Source organism: Marmota monax, unplaced genomic scaffold (assembly GCF_021218885.2).
Source record: "Marmota monax isolate L192 unplaced genomic scaffold, Marmota_monax_Labrador192_F-V1.1 WCK01_AAM20220418_F8-fsc00027, whole genome shotgun sequence".
Lineage (NCBI taxonomy): Eukaryota > Metazoa > Chordata > Mammalia > Rodentia > Sciuridae > Marmota > Marmota monax.
The window spans coordinates 17,586,483-17,609,698 of record NW_026694617.1 but is presented as its reverse complement, the minus strand read 5'-3'; the positions used below and the strand labels follow the sequence as shown (position 1 = coordinate 17,609,698).

At 34.6% G+C, this 23,216-nt stretch overlaps 1 protein-coding gene across 1 annotated transcript in view; it reads left to right on the top strand.

Moving 5' to 3' along the window:
• Nucleotides 1-16,231, top strand: part of Bcap29 (B cell receptor associated protein 29) — a 46,471-nt gene extending 30,240 nt beyond the window's left edge. Inside the window, exons 7-8 of the mRNA XM_046422376.2 lie at nt 9,704-9,804; nt 13,404-16,231. Of these exons, the coding sequence (XP_046278332.1) occupies nt 9,704-9,804; nt 13,404-13,439 (137 nt within the window). The 3' untranslated portion in view covers nt 13,440-16,231. The remainder of the gene's footprint in view (nt 1-9,703; nt 9,805-13,403) is intronic.
• Nucleotides 16,232-23,216: the final 6,985 nt, after the last annotated feature.

Here is a 23,216-nt window from a genome sequence, read left to right as displayed (position 1 = left end):
TCCAGTTTAGGATTTCATGATTCATCATAGTTATGTTCTTGAAAACTTATTATCTGCTCTCTTTCCCCGCTCTCTTGCTTCTCCTTCTTCCCTCCATAGGTTTCAGAAAGACCCAGCTATTTTAAATAAATAGTCATTACATTTAAATTTGCCCTCAACACTGTGTGATAATTCTATTGAACTTCTCTTAACTCTTTACTTTTTCATTTTCCAAAACTGTTTAGATCTTGTGTCAACTTCAAACTTCTAAACATACCCTGTTTCATTGGACACAGAATGAATCACACAAAAACAACTTTTATCTTCCCACCACCAAAACCACTGTTCCACCTCTCAATCCCCCATAGCTAGTGTCACCCTCTCCCTGCCCTTGAATGAAGTTTCAATCTTTTCTCTGGTACTTTGAATCCCAACCTCACTAACCTTCTCAAGGACTTTATTTCTCCCTAAACTCCTTTACTTCCCGTCATCCTACAAACATTCTCTGGGATCTCCTATGCCAAAAAAAAAAAAAAAAAAAGTTCCTTCATCCCACCCCCCACCATGCCCAGCAACTACCCCAATTCTCTGCTCTACTTAGAAAAATTTCTAATTTTTTCTTTTAACTTCTTGTTCAGACATAATATCAAACTCACAGAAAAGGCACAAGAATAATAAAAAACAATTTCTCCTATACCCTTCACTCAATTTTCCAAATGATAACATTTTAACATTTTGCTTTATCTTTTTCTCTCTCCATATTTTTCTCACTTATTATTTTGATATTTTCCAGTGGTGATTTTCTAATTCCCTCATTCCTCCCCCTTTTATTATATGTCATTCTATTGTAAGTTTTCTGGTATAGCAAGAAAGATGTTCCAGGTTCATCTTAGCACTTTTCCCAGTCCTTTTTTTTTTCTTCTTCTTTTTTTAATATTTATTTATTTATTTTAGTTTTCGGCGGACACAACATCTTTGTTTGTATGTGGTGCTGAGGATCAAACCCCGGGCCGCATGCATGCCAGGCGAGCGCGCTACCGCTTGAGCCACATCCCCAGCCCCTTTTCCCAGTCCTTGAATTGGCCTTTAAGTAAAGAATGGCATTTAGAAAATAAGATGCAGATCCTACGTGTGCTTAGTGCTACTGGAGTATCATTCTTTCTCAGCCCTCTAAACAGACAAAAGGATTTTAGCTTAAATTTCTTCTCTGTACAGAAACTTTGTTACTACTCTATTTGAGAAAGTTACACAGTCATTCTCTAGCCATTTACCCTGTTTTACCTTTCTGTGTGGCACTTATCACTATCACTGTTCGGTTTCTTTGTTTGTATATCTCTTTCCCCTCGTAGAAAATGAGCTAGCTATCTTTTCGCAGTATCCTCCACATTTAGAAAATGAATGAAAGTAGGCATTTCATAAGTTGTTGAACAGAAAGGGAAACTTTTGGTATGTACTTATGGAGTCACAGTTCTTAGAGTCCAGGAGAAAAACTGCCCTCTCATATTCTTAAAACAGTAAAGGCTTATCATTGCTCTTGTTAAGGATTTTCATTTTCACAGCCCTTCTATGTGTGTTGCACTTTTTTACCATAATGTATGATTTCATAAAAACTTTTTTATGAATTTTTTTAAATATATTTTAAGATATTTATAACCATGTTGCCTCTCAACCCTTCTCTTATATAAGATGTGTTCACAGAAGTTGTTCCCTATACTTTGACATTTTTGAAATGCATTCAATCTGCTTTTCTTATGTCCATCTTCTTACTGCCCACTCACTGATCTTTCTTAATATTACCATTTTGATTCTAGTTTTTTAAAAATATATACTGTAACACTATACCACATAATTTCAAAACATCAGAAAATTTTGTACAATTTTTAATTAACATTTTATCTATTTAAATGAATTGAGAAGGCCATTTGGGATTTTTTTAGTTCTTAAATTTATTACAGTTAATATTAAAACCTTTTATGTCATTTTTTAAAAATATATTTTTAGTTGTAGATGGACACAGTACCTTTATTTTATTTATTTCATGTGGTGCTGAGGATTTAACTTGATGCCGTACATGTGCCAAGTAAGTGCTCTACCACTGAGCTACAACCTCAGCCCTTTTATGTCATTTTTCAACTACAATTTTCAATTCGAGTAATAAGACATCAATTTTATGCATATTTGTTTACTAAACTCTTATGATTTCTGATGTTTCACTACTATAAATTTTATTCCAAAGAATATGTTTCTGCATGCTGCTTTTAACATGACTAAAAATATCCATAGTACACTACTTACATAAAAAAAAAATTTCCTGGAACAAATAAACCCCAGACTTTAGTGTTTAACCCAAGAGATACTTAGTTTTTAGTCCAGTTTTGGTTCTGCTTAGTGGACAGTAAATCTATATGAACATAAAACTGGTTAATATTTTGCATACATATTTTTGTCATTTTAATGTGCATTTTTAGAACAAAAATTTTAAGGAGATACCCTGGCTTGGGTATCTCCTTGTTGTACCCTTGAATCATATTTTGTCCTTGAAGGTCATTTCAATAGACTCTTAGAAACTTGGATAGACTTAGTGAATTTTATTGTATCTGGTCCTAGATACATAGTATTTTGGGGTTTTTTTCCCATTGTGTTTTTCAGATAAACTTTTTATGTTAAAACAGTTCAGATATTTTAACTAATATCTAGTTAGTTAAAGATAATATAGAGAATTTCCATATTTCCCACCCCAGTTTTCCCATTATTAATGTCTTACATTAATCTAGTAAATACATATAATTATTAAACCAATATTCACATAATATTATTGACTGAAATCCATGATTTATTCAGATTTAGTTTTTACTTAATGTCTTTCTTTTATTCTACGATCTCACTGAGGATATCATATTACATTTAGTAATCCTATCACCCCTAGGCTCCTTTTGACAAGAATAGTTTTTCAGATTTTCCTTATTCTTAACCTTGACATTTTTGAAAAGCACTGATCTTTTATTTTATAAAACGAGCCTCAATTGGATTTATCTTTTGTTTTTCTTCATTGGAATATATAACTACAGTTTAAATATAGGGGTAAAGTGACATTTTCATCACATTATTTCTAGTATATACTATTAACATTATTATCACTATTGATGATAACTTGATCACCTGAAAGAAATTATGTTTGTCAGGTTTCTGTACTGTAAAGTTATTTTTTCCCCCTCTATCTTTGGAAGGAAGTCATGTTCACAGTCCACACTTAAGAAATGGGGAATCATACAATACCTCCTTAGAACAGAGTATCTGTGTATATTATTTGGAATTATTCTGCACAAATTTGTCATTTCTCTACCATTTGTTTATTTTACATCAGTATGAATTCATAAATATTTATCTTAAACTTTGGGTTATGCTTTAATATTACTTCCATTTTGTTTCCCAGGTTGCCCAACTTCAACCACTGAGGACTCTTGGTTGGCTCTTGTGTCCCTTGGATATATCCCCATTATTGTGGATTTTCATTATTATAGATTTTTTTAAATTTTGTTTTTTGGAGCATTTTCTACCTTTCTGACACCACAAGATACTCAGGCTTATCTTGCTTATTTCCTGCCCCATTCTTTAGAATTAGTGTTTCAACTTTTTTTTTAACTGAATTGTATTCTGAGATACTATTTATTTGCATTTTGTTTTAATTCTGGAGTAGCATGAAATATTTGTAACATGAGTATATTTTCATCAAATATATATTTCATATGTTTATTTTGTGGCTCTCCAGCTATGTTGAATATTTTGTTTTTTGATTGAAGAGATAGTTGTTTTTATCTTGTTGCAACTAAGAGTCCCTTTAAGTAACTAAAGTGACATCTCATCTGTAGAAAATGAACTGATTTCACAGAGTTTTTCAAATGCTTAAAGCTTACACTTTACATTTTTTTTCTTTCCTTCAGGGAACATATTTTAAGCACCTGCCATGTGGTAGGCAGTGTGCTGCATGTTCAGAGAGAGACACAAGTCACAGCTCTGTTTTTCGAGTAATAGTCCCTCATCTAGTGAGGACATAGTTGTTCTTCAGCATGACAAGTGCTGTGATGATGGTAAGCTTGAGATGCATTTGAAGCCCACACTGGAGAACAAGACAATTCCTCAGTGGTTTGAAGGATGATGTTAATGAGCCAAATGAAATGTGAGAGAATGAGTGAAGTAGGGAGATAAAGGGAGATGGACAGATGTTTAACCAAATGAGCAGCACATAACTGAATGAGTATGGCATTTTGAAGGTACTATAAGAAGCCCATTGCAACTGCAGCATAAAATAAGGCAGAAAGTTGAGCAGCAGGCATAAGAATTATCTTGAATCACCTCATATGTCATGTTTATATGTTAACAATTTGGAGACACTATTGCAGGGTGGTTGTTAAGCATGAGAGCAATCATTTTGTCAGCATTGTGACAGTGAATTAGAGGAGCTGAACAACTAGGTCAGGAATCTAAGATTGAGTAATCTAAGTTAGAGATGAAAAGAATGTACAGAGGTGGAGTGGATATAAATAAAATACAATCAACAAACCTAATTAGCAGATGAATGTGAGATTAAGAGATCTGAGCTGGGTTCTGGCACATGCCTGTGATCCCAGCAGCTAGGGAGGCTAAGTCAGGAGGATCCTAAATTCAAAGCTAGCTGCAGGAACTTAGCGAGGCCCTAAGCAACTCAATGAAACCCTCTCTCTAATAAAATACAAAAAAGGACTGGGGATATGGCTCAGTGGTTGAGTGCCCCTGAGTTCAGCCCCTGATATTCCCCCTCCCCCCAAAAAAAGAGGGAACTAAATACCAACTGGGCATGGTAACCCCAGCTACTGGGGAGGCAGGAGGATCTCAAGTTCAAAGCCCACCTTGGCAACTTAGCAAGACCCTCTCTCAAAATAAGTTTTAGAAAGGGTTGGGAATGTAGCTCAGTGGTAGAGTGCTTGCCTATCAGCACATGCAAAGCCCTGGATTCAATCCCCAGTATCAAAAGAGAGAGAGTAGGTAATCAATGAAATGGTTAATAAAACATAGACCTTATATACATGGATCTGACACTATAGGCATATATATAAATTAATATAATTAAAGTTACAGTTTATGTTCCTTAGTGAACAAAAGTTTGTGTGTCTATTTTCGAAGCATATTGGAAGCATTACAGTGGTTTAATGTACAATAATAGATAAAGGGCAAAAGAATAGTACATACAAAGCCTAACTACTGGATAACGCCAATGTATTGCACTCTTGAATTCTCAAAAACAGAACCAAATTAAGTGAAAAGAAAACAACACTAGACATATGGAAAATTTTCAAATAAGATATGTTTTCCTCTGGCTCAATCCTTCCAGCTATTGTACAGTAGCCCAACTTTATATACCATGCCAATGCCTCTAAAAATTATTCTCTTTCATTTCCTGGCAAGACTTAACTGTCTCTGTTATCTCTGGTAGAAATCATAGTAATATAATACATTTACACAGTACATTAGTATCATTAGCTCCTCCCACTGTGCCAGTAGCCTCATAAATGTAGTAGTTTAGCACTTGGAAAGACCACATATATTTTTGACCTGTTTATATGTCATTTTGCACAAAATTTTGGCTTAATATGCATCACTGTAATATTTATTGTGGTTATTTTCTATATTAATAAATGATGTATGTGCCTTAAGTTCCTAGTGACTCCAAACCTAGTCTCTAGTTCAATCTGCCAGATTCTCATGAAATACCTCAGCATTTCTGCAAAGCTACTGGCAAGTGATAGCAATCCATTTTTGCAGATTCAAAAATTGAAACAGCAATTTAGATTTGTCACCTCAAACCTCCTTGTCCAATTATGTTTTTCCTATATATTCTGTTTCCAAAATAATATGGCTCAAAATAAAACAAGCATACTCACATGTCAGATGACAAGTTTATATAATCCCTTAGTTACAGATGCAGTTCCAGAAGGAGGTGGAAAGCATCCAAAACACAATATTGTAATTTTTATAAAATTAGAGGTAGAAAAGAACTAGGAAACAGTACAAGAGGCTTATAGACAGTAATAATCTTCCCTAATTGGAGTGAATTCAGTAGGAGAGTAATCATTAAGCTTATTGATATCCACTGAAACACAAAAACAAAAACACAGTTCATACCTTGGCTTGACGTGGCAGAGAAACAACATTTACACATTGTTGTTTTATTATAGCTTTATACCAGTAATAACCTGAGGAAACTCTTGAGTAGATTATAGCTTCTTAGATGTCTTAAATTTCCTAAGTAATTTATTCTTGTCAGAAATTTAAATTATTTTTAACATTAAGACCAAACCCCCTGTTCAATGCAAGCTCCTGACCAACTGTCTTAGTCTGTTTGGTATGCTATAACAAAGACCCATATTAGCTGACAAACAACTTAAATTTCTTTCGAATAGTTCTGTGGGCTGGGAAGTTCAAGATCAAGGCAGTACAGATGCAGTGTCTGGTGAGTGCCTGTTTTTTGGTTTATAAATGGAGTCCTCTCACCTGTCTTCAAATGAGGGAAGAGAGAGGACTGCTCTCTGTGACCTTTAGGCACTAATCTTATTCATGAGGACTTCACCTTCATGACCTAATCACTTCCCAGCCCCACCTCTTCATACCATGACATTGTGGTTAAGTTTCACATATGACTTTTAGGGGCAAAGAAACATTTAGATTGTTACATCAACATCTTTAAAACCTATGAAGGCTAGTCGGGCATTATTAGATTGTGAAATCTACTTTGCTTTTTAAATACCAGAAATATGGGCTCTTAAGCATTTTTATTAAGTCCTAAAGATAACACCAACCATATTTCTTATTTTCTTTTTTTTTAATTGATTTTATTTTTTTAAATAACAGCAAAATGCATTACAATTTTTATTACACATATAGAGCACAATTTTTCATGTCTTTGTATATAAGTATAGTCATGCCATTTCATGTCTTTATACATGTACTTTGTGGTTTTTTGCATTACAATTCTTCTTACACATATATACCACAATTTTTCATATCTCTATATGTATATAAAGTATGTTGACACCCAATTCGTGTCTTCATACATGTACTTTAGATAATGATGTCCATCACATTCCACCATCTTTGTTAATCTCCTGCCCCCTCCCTTTCCCTCCCACCCCTCTTCCCTATCTAGAATTCATCTATTCTTCCCATGCTCCCCCTCCCTACCCCATGTTTCTTATTTTCAGGTAGCCTCTGGAAATGCCTTTCTGATAGAATCCAAATTGAAAATTAATATGTAACTCTATATTGTAGCTGTGATCCTAATGAAATCTACCTACCTTTACCAAGTAATATTACATTAAGTTTGTCAAAATCAGTTTTATACCTAATTTGGAATTGTGACTTTATAAAAGAATAAAAAAGAAATTATAAAGTTGTGCTATTTAATATGGCTAGCCACTAGGCACATTTGGCTATTTAAATTGAAATTTAATGAAAAATAAAATTAAAATTCAGTTCTTCCTTAATTGTACTGGCTGCATTTAAAGCACACCCTAGCTGTGCATAGGTAATTACTTCCATATTGACAACTAACAAAGTACTAAGACATAAAGCATTTTAATTGATAATGGCTTATATGTTTATGTAAAAATGTCCACAAAATGATTTCTCAAGAAGGCATTTAGATTGTTTATAATAAGACAATTTCATTGTGACAATAAAGTAATTTTAAACTTATAAATCCCACATTCTTCCCTAAAACTCTTACCCTAAAAGATTAACAAATGCAGAACTTCCAAAGACTACTTATACAGTATTATATAGAGAACTTGTTCAGTATTCCCAGATTCTGGAAAACTAATTTCTAAAAGCATTAAGAGAAAATTTCAAGTATGTCAATTTTAATTTGTCAATTGCCTATTTAGGCTACTCTTCCCTTCTGTATGTTTTGCTCATTATCTTCTTCTCCAAACTGTGTTATTATATATTTGGTTTTTTTGCTTTGTTTTGTTTTGTTTTTTCTAAGAACTTTAATGTGATGATTTGTAACTGTAGTTTCTTGGTCAACAGAGGCCAATATATAGCCATTTTGTGTGTCATTATCTTCAGTTAAACCTTTTAAGCATTAATTATATACCCCATACTTTTAACTTTGTGAGATATAGTTGTCCATCCCTTAGCAAGAATGATAAAATAGTTTTTCTATCCATGTTTTTGGAAGCAGACCCTTCTGATACTTCTTCTATAATACTGAGTTAGGGAAGATTTAGGAGAGCCTTAGACATGTTGTGCCAGAAAGTAACCAAATAATCTAAATAAATAAATTAAGTGGAGACATGTCAATGGAACTAGGAGCCAGCATGAAGAAGTTCACACTGAAAAATTCTAGGGAAGTTTGAGCATCAAAATAATTAAATATAGGAATGAATTGTAAGTCATTGAAAAAATATAAAGCTACAAGTTCATACAGATGGATGGAATTGACAAATAAATGGGTGGAGAGCAAAAAAAAGATTCTTCCTTACAGTAGAATGCTGACATTAATATGCATGGGATGGTGAAGTAGGAAAAATCACCATTTTGCAACTGATAATGAGGATTAATTTAGGCAAGAATTATCAGTGGGATATAGGGGAGATGTTTTAAGAGGAGCAATATGTTTACATTATTGAAATTATCTTCCCATATATTGCTGCTTAAGTTACAAGGGGGAAAATATCAACTTTAAAATGGAAAAAGCAGTGAGGGGCAGAGGATCTTTAGATGTGATAAGCCTCTAAATATCCTAATAAATTAAACATTTCTTATGTTCATAAGTAAGTGGGATGTATGATCTGAACTTAATCATGAGAAAAGTCAGTCAAAACCAAACCAAAATGAATGTTCTATTTTAAAACCAAACCAAAATGAACTGTTCTATTTTAAAACTCACCCTTTTTTAAAAAAAAAAAAATAGTGCTGGGATTGATCCAAGGGCCTCATGCATGCCAGGCAAACACTGTACCACTGAGCTCCCAAAAGTGTGCTATATTCTTTAAAATGCCAGTGTCACAAAAGATGGAGATAGAAGGGCTGGAAGAAGATTGAGGAACTATTCCAGAATAAATAAAACTAAAGACACCCAACAACTAAATGTAGTATGTTATCCAAGACTGTATCCTGGACTAGAAATAGGAAGAAAATGGGTGATAAATTAAAGGTATTGCATTGATGTGAAATTTCCTAAATTTAGTAACTATAATGATTATGTTAGAGAATATTCTATTCTTAGGAAATACACAGTAAAATTTTAAAGAGTAAAGAGGCATGATGTCTGCAATTTACTGTCAAGTGATTGAAGAAAATAATCATGTGTGACAGTGTGCTCACCTGGTATGATGGTGCACACCTATAATCCCAGAGACTTGGGATCCTGACTGAAGCAGGAGGATTTCAAGTTTGAAGCCAGCCTCAGCATAGTAGCAAGACCATAGCTCAAAAAAAAAAAAAAAAAACTACTTGGGTTGTGGCTTAGTAGTAAAGCACCCCTGGATTCAATTCCCACTACCATCAAAAAAAAAAAAAAAGAAAGAAAGAAAGAGAAAGACAAAGAGAGAAAATGATAACCTATGTAGTACAACATTAACAACTGGTAAATTTGAGTAAAGACTATACAAATTCTCTATATAAGTCTTGCAGCTCTTCTGTAAATTTCAAATTCTTTGAAAATAAAATTCTATTTGATATTTTCTAGCCCTTTTTAAGGCACAGAGTGATGTGATGACAATGAAGACACAGTCAGAGAGACTTTCAAAAGAATATGATCGACTCCTGAAAGAGCACTCAGAACTTCAGGTGGGTAACATACACTTCACCTAAATTTTTTGAAATAGTAATCAATATTTGTCCTTCTAAATTTAAAATGAGTTACTTAATCCTGGCTTTATTAAATGATTGAAGAAGGCAGATTTACCTAGAGGGTGAAGATTAGGACATTGCAGCAAAATACAAGGTAGTCATCACATAAAAAATGTTGACATGTAACTTAATATCTCAATTTGGATGAAATGTTAGGTGAAAAAATTGAGGCAGAAAAAATTCAGCATTGAAAAATATACTGGCTCTGGAAAATCTGGAGTTTCACTGTGGAATGTTTGCAGTATTTGTGCCAAAGTGAGGCCAAATGTCCCAAGTATTCTAGATACCTTAGGACAAAAGACTGTGGCATTCAAAATACATAACATGATTTGCCTGTACAGTTGATTCGAACAATGGAAATAGGAGGAAAAAACATCTCTCTGTTGTTAAAGTCATAGTCAGATCTAAGCCATAGGTTTTCCATCTCTACCCTTTTGCAGACATTATGCCCCTTTATAGAGTTATTTCCAAACATTCATCCATATTGGGCTTATCTTTGTCCCTCTCTTTAGTTGCCATGCAATAACCTGAAGTGATTTCCTAAGCATACTTTGATCATATGTGAAAGAGACCACTCCAGAGACACTATACTTAATAGACTTTGGAGTCAGAGACCTGGAATACCTATATTATATATATATATATATATATAATATATATATATATATATATATATATATATAAATACCTAGAATAGCTTAGTATTATATTAGCTTTTCGATTTTTGGAGATTATATTATCTCTCTGAGATTCACTTTCTTTTTACTGAAGAATATCTTATTCTCAACCATACACTTTGGTCTTGGGTTAGTTAAGAAGCATTCCAAAGCATGTTTGTAATCTGGCATTCCCAGTTGGTTTGCATGTTTGATTCAACTAGCCTATTTTGACAAGAACAATAAGAAGACTGGGCAGCCTAGAGAAGGGTAGATATCCTGTGTGTCCCAGTCCCAGGACACTAAGGGCTCAGTTCAAATAGGTTTGGAGTAGATAGTTAGATTTCCATCAAGACTGCCCTTCCCCTCATTATAGTACAGTTTGTGAAATTGCTTACCTCCTGAGGGCATGATAAGAATTACTCCATGAAATCAAGATCCACCATGGGAAGTGGAGAAGTCATTTCAAAGGCCTTGTACCTACATTTTTTTTTTCCCTCCTGTGAATTCAAGGTGTCCTCAACCAGGAAATTTCAATATCTGTGGACTTGACCAGGGTCTGAAAAATGCTTAGACCATTGAATGGAGAAAAGAAAAACAGGACATACCCTCAATTTCTTATAAACAGCATTCATTGCTCAATGTCTCCATTGTAGTAACAGCGATAGCAAAGGGCTACTCTTTTAATCCCTAAAGAATATATAACAGTAAGATTTCCCCAACCTGTCCACCTCCCTTCCCACCCCGTGCCCCCCCCCCCCAAAAAAAAAACTACTTTCAGCTTGGAACTTCTGTATTCTTGGCAAAATATGTAGAAAGATTTTCTGAGTAATTCTTTCCCCCCAAAATAGTTAATATCCATTTCTTTGGAAAAGGACCCCTTCCTAGATATACCAAGTACCAGTCTGGGAGTTGGGCCTTGTTTGATAGCATCTTTAGGCCTTAATCTAATTTCTACTTGTATCTCATTTTTTTAAATTCTTAATAGATTACATTTACTGAGAATGTGCAATAGATATAATACTTGGCTTCATATATGCTTACTCCCCCATGGCAACTCAGTAAGTTAAAATATATTAATACCCACATTTTTGTGGACAAACAAGAACCAGAAGTGTTATATAATTCACCCAAAGTAAACGAGAAGGTGATAGATTTAATGCTGGGATTCAAAGTCAGAAAATCTTTCTCTAGAACTTTCATTATTAACCAGGTTCTTTGGCCTTTGCTGGTCATTGATTAGACTATGTGTTCTTGATCCATTCTCTTCCCATTGCTGCTCTACTCCATGTCTCAGAGAGATAATTTCCCAGGCTAAAAGCAAGAGGAAAAAGAAAACCAAGAACTCCTCCCCCTACCCACTTCCTTTGGGTATCATCTCCTTCATGGCTCTAATTCCCTCCTCCATGGTTCCAGTTCCCCACTGGGCAATAGTTCCAGTTCTACCTGCTGGCCCTCAGTCTTGAGCCCCTTAACCATATCCTCCTTTGTCTCTTCAGCCCAAGGAATAGTGGTGGATTTTTGCTGTTGCTAATCTTTGAAGTGCCTTACCTCAATATTTGGTACAACTATTCTCATCACATGTGAAACCAGCTCCCAATAATAAATATCTCTGTTCAAAGGGTTGGGGAAAAAAAAAACCCAGCTTCTATAACCCTCAGGTAAATTATCAGACATCCATGTACCTCAACTAACTCCATTACTTAAATAAGAAATATACCTTATGAGTTTAACCTCATGAATATTTTCTGTTGTCAAAAACCAACTTTAGTAATTGAATTATATTCCAAGATTCTCTGGAAAACTTACGAGTTTCTTAATTTTACATAATTGAGGTGTTCAAATGAAACAAGCATAATATAAAGGATAATTAAAATATTAAAGAAACAAAATAAAAATAAGGGAAACCTGGTTTCTTTTCCACAATCAAATCTCATTTTGCATCTTTTAAATCCATTTGGATTTTCCCATCTGGTTCCTGTCCCTTATATAGGCACTAAGTAAATATTAGAATACAGTTCCTTCAAAACATGTAATCTTTACTTTCCCTATTTGCCCTGACTTTCTTCTTAGAAAAGAAAAAGAACTGATTAGGGATTTTTGGCAGCACAAACCCATTAGCACTTGACAGTTTTTAAATTTCATTTTGGAAAAATCACCATTTGCTTAAAGGACTTGTCCTTAATAGCTAAAGCTGTGATTTTTTATCTAAAATAGTTAGGTATAAATAACTGTGTAAAAGTGGTATGTTATTATTCAAGATACCTCCTCTAATCCCATCGTCTTTTTGATTGTTAATGTTATTTAAGTTGCTCTGAAAGCATTAATGCTCAAACTGAACAAGAGTTTTGTGTACAAGTAATAATACTCTGCAGTTCCTCTTAAGAGATTTCAAGTGATCTCTTAAGGTTAATTTCTCTGCCATTTTCCTTCAGTTTTAAGTGACATATTATAGTCATCTTTATAACATGATCAAGAAAGCATAATTTGTGAAGCCAGTTCTAATTTGAGAAAGACAAAAAAGAAAAGCCATTCCTACTGGGTTTTTGCTTCCCCTCATTCTTTCCTTGCCAAAAATCTTAATTGGGTTTACTGTAGGGGAATTTTAAAAATTTTGTTTTCCTGGGTCACCTGTGAAACAAAAGCAAAATAGATTAAGAAATTGAAAAAAAAAATGAACTTATCCAAGGGTATTATTTTGGCCCTGTAAAGTTTTTCAAGCAAAACTAAAATTTTATAGTTTTTATAATTTGAGACTTTCCTAATTCATTTTTCACACATGATTAGTTGTATAATTAATTGTTATACACAGAAAGAGTTTTTTTAGATATTTTTGCTGTGAATCTGTTTCTCTTTACTATGTTATCTTTTTTCTTATAGAATCGTTTAGAAAGAGACAATAAGAAAGGTCTGTGAACTTCATGGAAGAAGATTCTGATACACCGTGTCAAGATAATAAATTTGTTATCATGGTAGCCACTAGAAAATTTAAAATTCAATTTAGAAAAATGTACTATGACTGTTTTTTAAATGCCACACATAGACTAGGTAGTAGTGAAATTTTCAAAATATTTGATAATGTTTCAAATATATCACAAAGAGTATATTCCAGCTCTTTAAAAAATATATAAGCATGTTAAAACCCATATTTACATATTGATAGACTTTGGTGCAATGGTGGCTCTTTACCAATAAAAGGTTCATTGATTAGCCAGTTACTTCCAAATTTAGACGTTTTAAAGTTGCATGAAACTATCAATAGCCTTGAAAGCTTTGATGAGTTTTCAGTCATAATCTATTTAATCAGTTGCTGATAATGATGTGTTTGAAAATAGTATTCAGTATTGGAAAATTTATTCATAGGAAATTTAAATAAGGATAAATGATAAATATTAACCACTGTATTTATAGAGAAGAGTCACCAACAACAGTGAAAACAATGACAATTTTTTTTAAGCTTGATCTTACTATGGTTTACTCAAATAAGACTATTGATATATTTTTGTTACTGCACTTTTGCACATGTCATACTGTTTTTTAATTGACATTTGTGTTAGTAACACAAAAATTGTTATGAATTCTACCTTTTCACTCAGCATCATGGCACACGCCTGTAATCCCAGCTCTGGAGGCTGAGGCTAGAGAAGCATGAGTTCAAGGTCAATCTCAGTAATTTAGCAAGGCCCTAAGTAACTCAGTGAGACCCTGTATCTAAATAAAATATAAAAAAGGACTGGGATTGTGGCTCAGTGGTTAAATGCCCCTAGGTTCAATCCCTGGTTCAAAAAAAAAAAAAAAAGAATTCTACCTTTTCAAGATCTTCTATTAATAGAGATTACAACTGTTTGCATTAACTGTCATAGCATTGGACTGAACTTATTTTACAATGTGGAATTTTTGACTTAAAAAGTTAATGTATAACATATCCAAAAAGCAGTGTTTTTTATGTTTGTGAGAGCTACAAATTACACAGATATTACCTCAAATATTCATACACTGGTGTCCACAGTTTCTGAGACATTTCTGTATTCTAGAAGCTAAATATTAAATGCTGCTTTCCTTTCAAATATTCATTTAGAGATAGTGATTGTAAAAGTAACAATTTAGTTAACGATTTAGGTTTCAGTGTTTAGACATGAAAATTTATTTCCTTGTCTCATAAAGACCTAAATATAAAAGAAAATGAAAAATAACTGGAGTTTTTCTTCTTTGGTCTGTTTCATCCTCTTTTTTTTTTTATGAGAAAAATTAAGTAATATTGATGAACGTTTAAAACAAATGAATAACCATTAACTCAAAAAGAGCTTAAATTAGTATCTATTTGTGGAAACTATTTTGCTATTGAATATACATGATACTCCCTTTTTTAAAAAAAAAAAGAGTTTTTTTTAATATTTATTGTTTAGTTTTCGGCAGACACAACATCTTTATTTTATTTGTATGTGGTGCTGAGGATCGAACCCAGCGCTGCGCGCATGCCAGGCGAACATGCTACTATTTGAGCCACATCCCCAGCCCTCATCCTCTTTTTTTGTTTGTTTGTTTTTTAGTACTTGGGATTGAACCCAGGGCCTTCTTGCATGCTAAGCAGGTACTCTCTAGCCCACTCTTTTTAATTTTAATCTTAGACAAGACTCACTAAGTTGTCCAGGCTGCATCAAATTTGCAGTCCTCCTGCCTCGGTGTCCCTTACACAGTTGCTGAGGTTACAGGCATACACCACAGCACCCAGCTGTTGTTCATTGTAATTTTAATGTGTATTTTAATTTTGTGTGTATTTGATTTTTTATTGTAAGGTGTATAATATCATTTCAAGTAAAAGTCAAGAGTTACTGCTAGAAAACAGATATGAAGGAGACATTTAACAGGAGTAAGAAATAGGAGTTAGCCCATATGGTCTAACAACACCATAAATAACAAGGAAAGGGAGTGCTAAAATAGGAGAGAAATGAACAAATGACAGCTCAAAGTAAAGACATAGAAATATCAAAGTGAGATCTATATGGGTAAATATATAAGATATTGAATGTGTGTGATCTTGGCCTACTCTACAAAAATCAAGTCTAAAGTCAGAATAACATGCAAAAAAAAGGAGAAAAATACACATCTTTAGAACTGGAAGAACCAAAATCCCAACGTCATCATTTATGTAGTCATGTGATTTTAAGTTTTTCAAATTTGCTAGGCCTCCATTTTCATCTCCAAAATGGGAATAATAAAATTTGATAAGGATTGCTATACAGACTAAGATTACACAGTGATTCTCAAAGTTGTTCAAACTGTATAGTAAGGAGTCTGGGTACTTTTTGACAAGCATGAGGATTTGCAAAACTTTAATGTTTACATATAGGGGATCTTAAACCTCAACACTCAGTTTTGCAGATCTTCAACTAGAGACTTTGAAAGTTTGATCCTTTTTCCCAAGGAAAGGATTTGAGGGTAAGGATTTGAGTCTAGAATTCATGTATCTAGTTTCCCTGCATATTCATTCACAACTGGCTGTAATTTGCTAAATTGAAAACATTGCCATGTTTTGCCAGTGTTTGAACCAGGGAGTCTGGCTACAGAATCTGTATGCTTTACCACTGTACCAAACTGTCTCACACATCATATTTGTTAGTTTTTCCTTAGCAATTTCTATCATGTGAGGAGATATGTATTACATGAATTTAGTTACACTGCATATTAAATTGTTTTTCTTCTCATTATCAGTAATGACTTCTTTATGTCTTGAACGGCATTATAAATTCATACACAGGACTGTTATTTTTCCCTTTTTCCATCAGAATTACATAGGTTTGTCAGACTTCCTATTTAAACGTCTGCCTGAGTTTCTGGTCTCTAGGAAGTAGCACTTATCTTCTAGCTGAGCATTCTAGAATTCCACAGGAGTCATCTTTGTTGCTTATCCAGCTCAATGTTGATTGAACTCCAATACTTGTAATTTCCTTGTTCCTTTTTTTTTTCTTTGCAGTGCTAGGGCTCAAACCTAAGACCTCACATATATTAGGCAAGTTCCCTGCCATTGAACTAAGTCCCCAGCCCAATCACTTGTTCCCTAAGGCCTAAATTCCTCTCCTAGTTACTTATTACACTATGTTGGGAACTAGGATCCCTTTCCAGTGACAAAGTCCTGTCCCTGAACCCCAATCTAGAGCTCCCAACCACAGCTGCCAAGCTATTTGTGCCTGTTATCTTGCCCTGCCTCTGTGGATTAGCCTAGTTCTGCCTTCTCATTTTCTTTTTGGTGTCTACTGTCTTCTCAGGGTCTCTCTAATCTGGGTACCACCACAACTGAATGGCCCAGCCAAGCCCTCCAGACATGTGATGTATCATGCATTTGAGTGTCCATTACCCAATATATAAATATAGCAATTCTTTCAAGCATTGGCTTTTTAGTGTCTAGTCTAGAATGACTGTCTAAAGTCTATGAAGCATGCCTGTATTTTTTTTAAATCTCTCAGCCTGTTTCCTAGAAATCTTGAAAATCCACTTATGAAAATTTATTTTTCTTTCTTAAGATTTTTCTGTTTGTTTACTGAAGAGCATTTTATTTATTATTGTCTCACAGTGTTGCTTTCCACTTTGATCTCTAAAGAAACATGTGACTTTCAGTCCCTCTTTCTCTAGCCAAAAGTGATTTCAAATACTTAAGGAACTGTGTGTGACAGACTGAATTCCAGCTTCCCAGGAGATACCCATGTCTTAATCCCTGGATGCTGGAAGTATTTTCTTCTATGGCAGAAGATAAAATATGTGATTAAATGAAGGCTCTTGAGATGGAGAGGTTATATAATCTGAGAACTGGCTAAGTCCTAACTATATCACAATTATCCTTATTAGAGCAATAAAGGAAGATACCACCATGCATTAAAGGAGGTGGCACTATGACCACAGAGGCAGTGATTAGAGTGATATCCACAGTGAAGAAATGCCAGTAGCCACCAGAAACTGGAAGAGGCAAGGAGAAAATTCTCCCTTAGAGTCTGTGCTGGATCATGACACCTCATACCTTTCTGTGAAACTGACAGTGAACTTCTAGCCTCCAGGACTATGAGAATAAATATGATGATTCAAGCTACCAAGTTTATGGTGACTTGTTACAGCTGCCAGGGGAAGCTAATACAGAAATAGACAAGACTAATCTATACAGGCCTGGACTGAATTTCAAAATGTGTGGAAAACCACTACTTAAGCTGCCTGTTAGCCATTTGGACAAATCAAAGATTGCCTTAGCCATCTCTCCTGTTTTTGTTAATTTTTTCTCCTTGAATTTTATTTCTCCATTCCTCTGCCACTCAAAATTGCAAGCCACCATCATCTCTCACTTGAACTATTATGACAAACTTTTTCTGATCTCCCTGGATCTTCTCCTAACCCTTTCATACACATTCTCAGCAACTACCTGATTTTTTTTAATTTTTAAAAAGATCAAAGATCATGTCATTATGTCATTCTCTGCTTAAAGTTTTCCAAATATTTTCAATTGCACCTGAAATCACCTGAAACCCCAAGATCTCATCAGACTCCCACCTAATATCCAGTATCCTGTCAGTCCACCATCCCTACATCTCACCCAACTGGCTTTTGTTTTGTTTTTGTTTTTTTTCCCAGGACTGGGCATTGAACCCAGGGGCTGTCTACCACTGAGATATATCCCCAGCCCTTTTAATTTTTTTTATCTTGTGACAGGATCTCACTAAATTCCAGAGGCTGGCCTCAAACTTGGGATCCTCCTTTCACTACCTCCTGATATGCTGGGATTACAGGCATGCATCACAATGCCAAGACCTTATCTTGACTTTTTACCCTATTTTATTTTCATCTTAACATTTACCACTGTTGGAAACTGCCTGACTTATGGTTTGTTTTTGTCTTCTTCCCAGTGACTAACACAGTTCCTACACACAGTAAATCAATGGTTCACAACAAGGAGTGGAAAGGACCTCCTCAAAGAACATTTGGCAGTACATAGAGATATTTTTGATAATCACAAACAGGATGCTACTAGTGGACACAAGCCAGGGATGCTGCTAATCCCACTCTTTAATGCACAGGATACCCACAACAGAATTAGTCTGACCCAAAACATCCACATCACCAAGGTTAAAAGATCCTACAATTGGTGCTTATGGCAGAGGATACTAATTGCCATCTTCTAATTATTTTGTTTAACTGTGGTACAGACACCCAGATTTTATTTCATATAGTTACCAAACATAAAAACATTTTCCACATCCTTCTAATAAGTGGAAATAGGAATGTCATGTGGTGGCAATTTATTTTTTTCTTCGTCTGCCCTTCTTTCTGAAGCATACACTGTCCTCTTAGATCAAGAGTTTGAGGCCATGCAAAGTGGAGAAACGAGAGAAGGAAACTATATCCCCGATAACATAGTACCATTCCTGTCCTGAATTACTTCCCATAAGTTCTTGAATAAATGAATGACACTAGATATCTTTGATATGTTGTATCTCTTAACATCCTAAACATGGATAAAAAGTCATAAATGTCTCCTACGTGGCACAAAGCCATTAGCCTCTGTACCCTGCCTTCTGTGTTGGGGTCTTAAATTAAAAATTACATCCCTACTGTCTCTGCATATTAAGTATATTATATTTAACTATTACTAATCCATCAACATCATTCAGTGCCTATACATTTCACACTATAAGAGTTTACAAGAGAACAGACCATGGACTCTTCTTCCATGTCTTCCTTGTCATTAGCATGATGTACACCATAAGGAGAGCCTGCACTACAAGCACAAAAACATCCAGCTACATCACATATAAAAAGGTAGCACATAAAAACTTGATGTGTAAGCCTAATAAATTAGGAGAAGCAAGTTTCTTACAGGGTGGTGATCTTGGTAATCATCCCTCTTCCTAGATTTGAGCAAAAAATGTATTTGAAGTTTTGGCTTTGACCCTCAAACCAGGTGTCTTCTTGGTTATGCCAGGTCTCTCTCTAGTGCTCCTTAAAAATCCTTGTTCTGTGAGAAGCACCACCTGTGGTAAAAATTTCCTTCTCTTCTAAAAACTGCCAATTTCCTGGAGTACAAAGAGGCATAGAATATCACTTTTAGCTAAGGGCTTCTTGGCATAACTTTCCATGAAGCTTTACTTCATGAAAGTGTTTCTCCCCCTGCCCCCAACTCAATCAATCAAATCAATATGTAGGGAATGTAAAAATTTCAGAAAAAATAGTTAACAGTTTGGTTAATTTTCTTATATGTATACATCCACACAAATATTTACAAAAACAATATCATTTTGATACATACTCCACCATAACCTGCTTTTCCCCTCATGTCAATAAAATATTCTATGAAAAGGGTGTACAACTTACCTGTAACAGGTCATATAAACATCATCTGAGGGGCCAGTAGTTTTTCATAAGCCCTATTCACCACTGCCCCCATTGACAATTACTGAGCCAGGTAACCATTGTTAGCAATGAAACCGAGCCCATCACCACTGGGAGCGAAGAAGGGGACTCAGACTTCCTATGGCATAGTGTATTTAACCTATCCCCTGATGTTGACTTTTCATGAGAATATTTATTGGCAGAAAATGATCTGGGGAAACCATAGGGCATAGTGGTTACATGCATAAACTACCTAGGTTCAATTCCCATTTACATTATGACTTTCACTTTCTTCATCTTTAAGGTGGTTAGAGCTCTATTCCATGCACTTCTTAACAGAATTCATTGAGTTAATACATGTGAAGTAGTATCTGGTGGTAAGTTACTCTGTTATACACTAATGTTCAAATGGTGAATTGTCCCCATTTTTAAAAAATCTGACAGAAATTTATGAATAGGTCTGAAAAGTAAAATGTTCTGGAGATAAGTCAGTGGTGATTGCACAAAAATGTGAATGTAGACAATACTAATTAGCTACACTCATAAAAGATTTAGGACAGAAAATTTTGTTTTGCTTATTTTACCACAATACAAAAACACTGGGGAAAAAGGTAGAAGGAGGACCCCCTACTTCTATGTAATAAAAATGCCCTCTGAGGACTGGGGATGTGGCTCAAGCGGTAGTGCGCTCGCCTGGCATGCGTGCAGCCCGGGTTCGATCCTCAGCACCACATACAAACAAAGATGTCCGCCAAAAACTAAAAAAAATAAATATTAAAATTCTCTCTCTCTCTCTCTCCCTCTCTCACTCTCTCTTTTAAAAAAAAAAAAATGCCCTCTGGTGTCCTCTTTTCCCACCCCAAACAAAGCACAGTACCCAATGTGCTTCCATATGCAATAAATATTCATTTGGGGGGTTGTATTCAGTTCAGTTCTAGTGCATCTGATTCTTTTCAAGTGACTTCCCATTCCCTGTCTTTAGACTGTGTCCTTGTTATAGTAAGATTATTACATGATCAGATACAATTTTAACCATCTTAAAATATTAATAAGTCCCTATGTATTCTAGGAACTGATGTATTTCCCTTAAAATCTCATTGACAGATTTGATATTGTGGAAGGGCCTGGGTTGGGGGCATTTATTAGCCACTTCAGCCTTAACAGCATTTTTTCCCTTTCCCAATAGTTAAAAATAATAATTACATATAATTATATCTATACAATATATATAACATTTTTGACTTTTTAAAAGGCAAGAGTGGGCAGATCTAATTTTTCTGAAGGCCTAGAGTAGGGAGTACTCTATATAAAAATAAATACAAAAATACCAAATAAAGTTAGGTATGAATGCAATAATTTACTCAGAGTAAGAACAGAAATCACAAATCATGTAGCTTTAGAGATTTTGATCTATCTTCTAAGCTCTCTTAGGGCGTTTTTATCAGGAATGCTTCCTAGTTGCAACATGGTTTCTCCTTTCTACCTAGGATACTCTTCAACTCCAGTATTTAAAGGGATCTCTGTATCCAGAGCCCTGAAGCTTAAACTTCATTACGTCCAAGTTAGTCTGCCTCTAGGTAAGGAATGGAATTAACTTGCTGAAACCTTAAAGTATGACTCACTTTAAAAAAAAAATTGTAGTGAGTATATTCATTTCCTATTGGTGCTGTTACCTATTATGAGAAAGCTTAATGGTTCAAAACAACGCAAATTTATTATCTTACTGTTCTGAAAGTCAGAAGTCCAAAATTGGGCTTATTGGGCTAAAGACAAAATGTTATTCCAGCTCTTTCAGGAGGCTCTGGAGGAGAATGTTTTCTTTCCTTTTCCAGTTTCTAGAGGTTGACCATATTTCTTGGCTAAGCTAGCAATGGTTGGTCATATCTTTCTAACATCATATTCTGACACAGACCCTTCTGCTTCCTTCTTCCACATTTAGAATCCTCGTGATTACATTAGGTTCATGTAGACAATCTGTATAATTTAACTGATTAGCCACCTTAATTTCCCTTTGCTATGTAACTCAACACAGTCATAGGTTCCAAGAATTAGGATGTAGAAATATTTGAGAGGCCATTATTCTTTCTACCACAATGAGTAAGTTATTTGAATACTAAATATGTTTTTAAAAGGCCACTTTGGTTTTTTTTATTTTTTAACTTTTGTCTTCACTTCTTTTTTTAATGTTTATTTTTTTTAGTTTTAGGTGGACACAATATCTTTATTTTATTTTTATGTGGTGCTGAGAATCGAACCCAGTGCCTCACACATTCTAGGTGAGTGCACTACCACTTGAGCCACATCCCCAGCCCCTTCACTTCTTTTTAATTGAATTTATTTTTAACTGATAAAAACATAAAAATTGTACATACTAATGGGACACCTTGTAATGGATATGTGTGTACATTGTATAATGTTTAAATTAGTTAAAACATATTTACTCAAACTTCTTTATGGTAAAAGCTTTAAAATCCCACAGCTTTTTGATAATGCTAAATACTTTTTTCTTTTTCTTCCTCTCTTTTCACAGTTTTTATTGATGCATTATAGTTACATAATGATGGGATTTGTTGTTACATATATACATACAATATAATTATAACTTGGCCAATATCACTCCCCAACACTTCCCCTCTTTCTCCCCACCTCATACCCTCTAGTCCTTTCCCTACTGATCTCCTTTTGATTTTCATGCAATTCCTGCCCTACTCCCACCTTTCTTTTGGCTTTTTCCTCTCTAGCTTCCCCATTGAGAGAAACTGTACAACCCTTGATCTTCTAAGTCTGGCCTTATTTCACTTAACATAATGTTAAGTGAATAATGTCGGTTCTGTTTTCCTACAAATGACATAATTTTCATCTTTATGGCTGAATCAAACTCCATTGTATATATATACCATATTTTCTTTAGCCATTCATCTGTCAATGGACACCTAGAGAGAATGCTAATACTTTTGAAAATGCTTTTTGCAATCAGATTCCCATAACTTTTTCTTGGTTCTTGATTTGGAGAATTTTTATTTTTAACTGGTAAGAGAAGCAAACACACTCCTACTTTTTGGGTTTGAAGAGGAGTTCCTCCCAGCAAAGCGTGCCCAGAGTCTGCTGTCTGTGGTTTTTTTAAGTGCAGGCAATTGTAAAACTCTCCAAACACTAGAAAATATCCAGTGTAGGATTTTTCACCTAGGGAAAGCAAACTTGCAAAAGGATGGCTAATTGAAAATACACTTTTACTTTCTTTTAAACTGCACTTGAAATAAGCCAGACTTAAAAGGTCAAGGGTTGTACAGTTTCTCTTAAATGGGGAAGCTAGAGAGGAAAAAG